A 2,644-nucleotide genomic window follows, 5' to 3' on the forward strand; every position below is an offset into this window, starting at 1 on the left:
TTTTCAAGTTGATCCGAGTTCAATGTACTTATTAAGGTTGCATTTTTGTGATTTCTATTATACTAAAGTGAATGAAATTGTTTTTCAACATCTTTATCAACAATCAAACGGCCGAGGATATGGCTGATGTGATAGGTTGGTCGGGCGGTAAAGGAATGACCACTTATAAGGATTACGTTATTTATGTTCATGATGGGCCGGGCGAGGATCAACTATGGCTTGCAATCAATCCTGCGGCCAAGTTAAAGCCGAAATTTTACGATGCTTTACTCAATGGTGTTGAGATATTTAAACTTAATGAAACTGATCTGTCTGGACCTAATCCTAGCCTTTCTGATATGATGACCAAACATGAGGAAAAGGCAAGAACTTTTCAAAAGAAAAATAGCCGTAGTACGACTTTCGCTATCGGCGGAGCTGCTGGTGGAGCTGCTGGTTTTGCATTAGTTGCTGCTATATGTGTTGCAGTTCATCAAAGAAAGAAGAGAGCACCAGGTATTGTTATTCTTCATAAAAGTTATTGATTAGCCAAAAGTAAAATGAAAATTATACTGAGACCCAACTTTCGTCATAATGTTCTATCGAGGACATGCTTCTATATCGCGAGATCTTTCTTAATAACTTCCTCTGATTGTTTGATTTCTCTTTATCTGATCTACTCTCCTTATCTAATACAGGTTCATACACAAATAACACATCAAGTTGGTTGCCTCTATATGGAAATTCTCACACGAGCGGAACGAAATCGACAGGATCAGGGAAGAGTACTATGGGGAGTGGTGCAAACTTGGCCATGGCGCAAGGATTGTGTCGATATTTTTCTTTACAAGAGATGATACAAGCGACAAAGAATTTCGACGAGGCGAATGTGATAGGAGTTGGAGGGATTTGGAAAGGTTTACAAGGGAGTTATTGATAATGGAGTAAAAGTGGCTATTAAGAGATCAAATCCACAATCAGAACAAGGAGTGAATGAATTTCAGACTGAAATCGAGATGCTTTCGAAGCTTAGACACAAACATTTAGTGTCTTTGATTGGTTTTTGTGAGGAGGATGAGGAAATGTGTTTGGTTTATGATTACATGGCTCATGGAACCATGAGGGAGCATCTATACAAAGGAAACAAACCTATAGATACTTTATCATGGAAAACAAAGGTTGGAGATTTGCATTGGTGCTGCAAGAGGGCTTCATTACCTTCATACAGGAGCAAAGTATACAATCATTCATAGAGATGTTAAAACAACAAATATCCTTCTTGATGAAAAACTTTGTTGCCAAGGTTTCGGATTTTGGATTGTCGAAAACAGGTCCAAACATGAACAATGGTCATGTTAGCACAGTTGTGAAAGGTAGTTTTGGATATTTGGATCCTGAATATTTCAGGAGACAACAATTGACTGAAAAATCCGATGTTTACTCGTTCGGAGTAGTTCTATTCGAGGCACTGTGTTCGCGGCCTGCTTTGAATCCTGGCCTTCCAAAGGAACAGGTTAGTCTTGCAGATTGGGCTTTGCTCAACAAAAGAAAAGGAACATTGGAGGATATTATTGATCCAAATTTGAAAGGAAAGATTAACCCTGAAAGCTTGATCAAGTTTGCTGATGCGGCTGAAAAGTGTTTGTCTGATCATGGACTCGCCCGTCCCTCGATGAATGATCTGTTGTGGAACCTTGAATTTGCTCTCAACCTACAAGAGAATCCCGATGGTTCGCGATCGACTCATGGCAACTCTCCGCGTATAGACGAGACTGAATTTGAAGAGGTAAATTTGGCACACAAGAGTGACATGGCAGCACATTACAAAAACCTTAGCCTTGGAAGTGAACATGACCTCAGTCATGATGACTCAACTGAGAATTCTGCTGCCATCTTCTCTCAAATCGTTAATCCGAAAGGGCGATGATCGATGGCGACGAAAAAATTGTTAGGATGATGATTGTTTCTGTTGTAGAGAAGAGCTTCTTGCTTCAATGAAGGTAGAGAATTCTAGAGTACAGTGCTAACTTTGAGGGTTGAATTTAGAGTATGCAATACTTAAACAGGACTATGGAATTGTATGTAATTAATTGTCTGAAGAACCTTTTTGTATAAGAAGGCTGAGTATCAAGTTCATCTGGCCTGTTTTGTGTAATATATGAAATATTATTTGTATTTTATCACATTTGTTTATGTGTATCTATGATTTCCAATTGCAAAATAATGTACTCTGAAACTTCATCATCAATTCAATAAAATCAATAACTATAACTAATAAGATTATACAGCAGGCATCTTTCTGGTTGGAATAGAAGGATGCTATATAGAGACTTTCTAAGGAAATGATGAGCAGTGACTATTTGAGACTTGAGAGAGAGTTTTACACATTTTTCTCTACTAGGTACATTTATTATTAGAGTAATGCTATTCTTATACCCAAAATTTACACCAATACTTACACCAAACACTATTTACCGTATTTATACGATGAACAGTGTTTTTTAAAATAAAATAATAATATTTATTTTTTATTTTTAAAATTAAGGACGACACTGTTCATGTACGGACGTGCATTAACCAACTTCATTACTGCATTAACCAAGTTATTACACTGCATTAACCAAGTTTGATGACTGCTAAAAATTATTTTTTAATACCTGGATAT

At 37.1% G+C, this 2,644-nt stretch overlaps 1 protein-coding gene across 1 annotated transcript in view; it reads left to right on the forward strand.

The window, feature by feature from the left end:
* LOC131644157 (receptor-like protein kinase ANXUR2) overlaps positions 1-2,164 on the forward strand; it is a 3,482-nt gene extending 1,318 nt beyond the window's left edge. Inside the window, 6 exon segments of the mRNA XM_058914577.1 lie at positions 1-82; positions 84-495; positions 678-883; positions 885-1,148; positions 1,150-1,266; positions 1,268-2,164. Coding sequence (XP_058770560.1) covers positions 1-82; positions 84-495; positions 678-883; positions 885-1,148; positions 1,150-1,266; positions 1,268-1,906 — 1,720 coding nt within the window. The 3' untranslated portion in view covers positions 1,907-2,164.
* The last annotated feature ends 480 nt before the right edge of the window (positions 2,165-2,644 follow it).

Source organism: Vicia villosa, linkage group LG1, assembly GCF_029867415.1.
Source record: "Vicia villosa cultivar HV-30 ecotype Madison, WI linkage group LG1, Vvil1.0, whole genome shotgun sequence".
In the NCBI taxonomy this organism is placed as follows: Eukaryota; Viridiplantae; Streptophyta; class Magnoliopsida; order Fabales; family Fabaceae; genus Vicia; species Vicia villosa.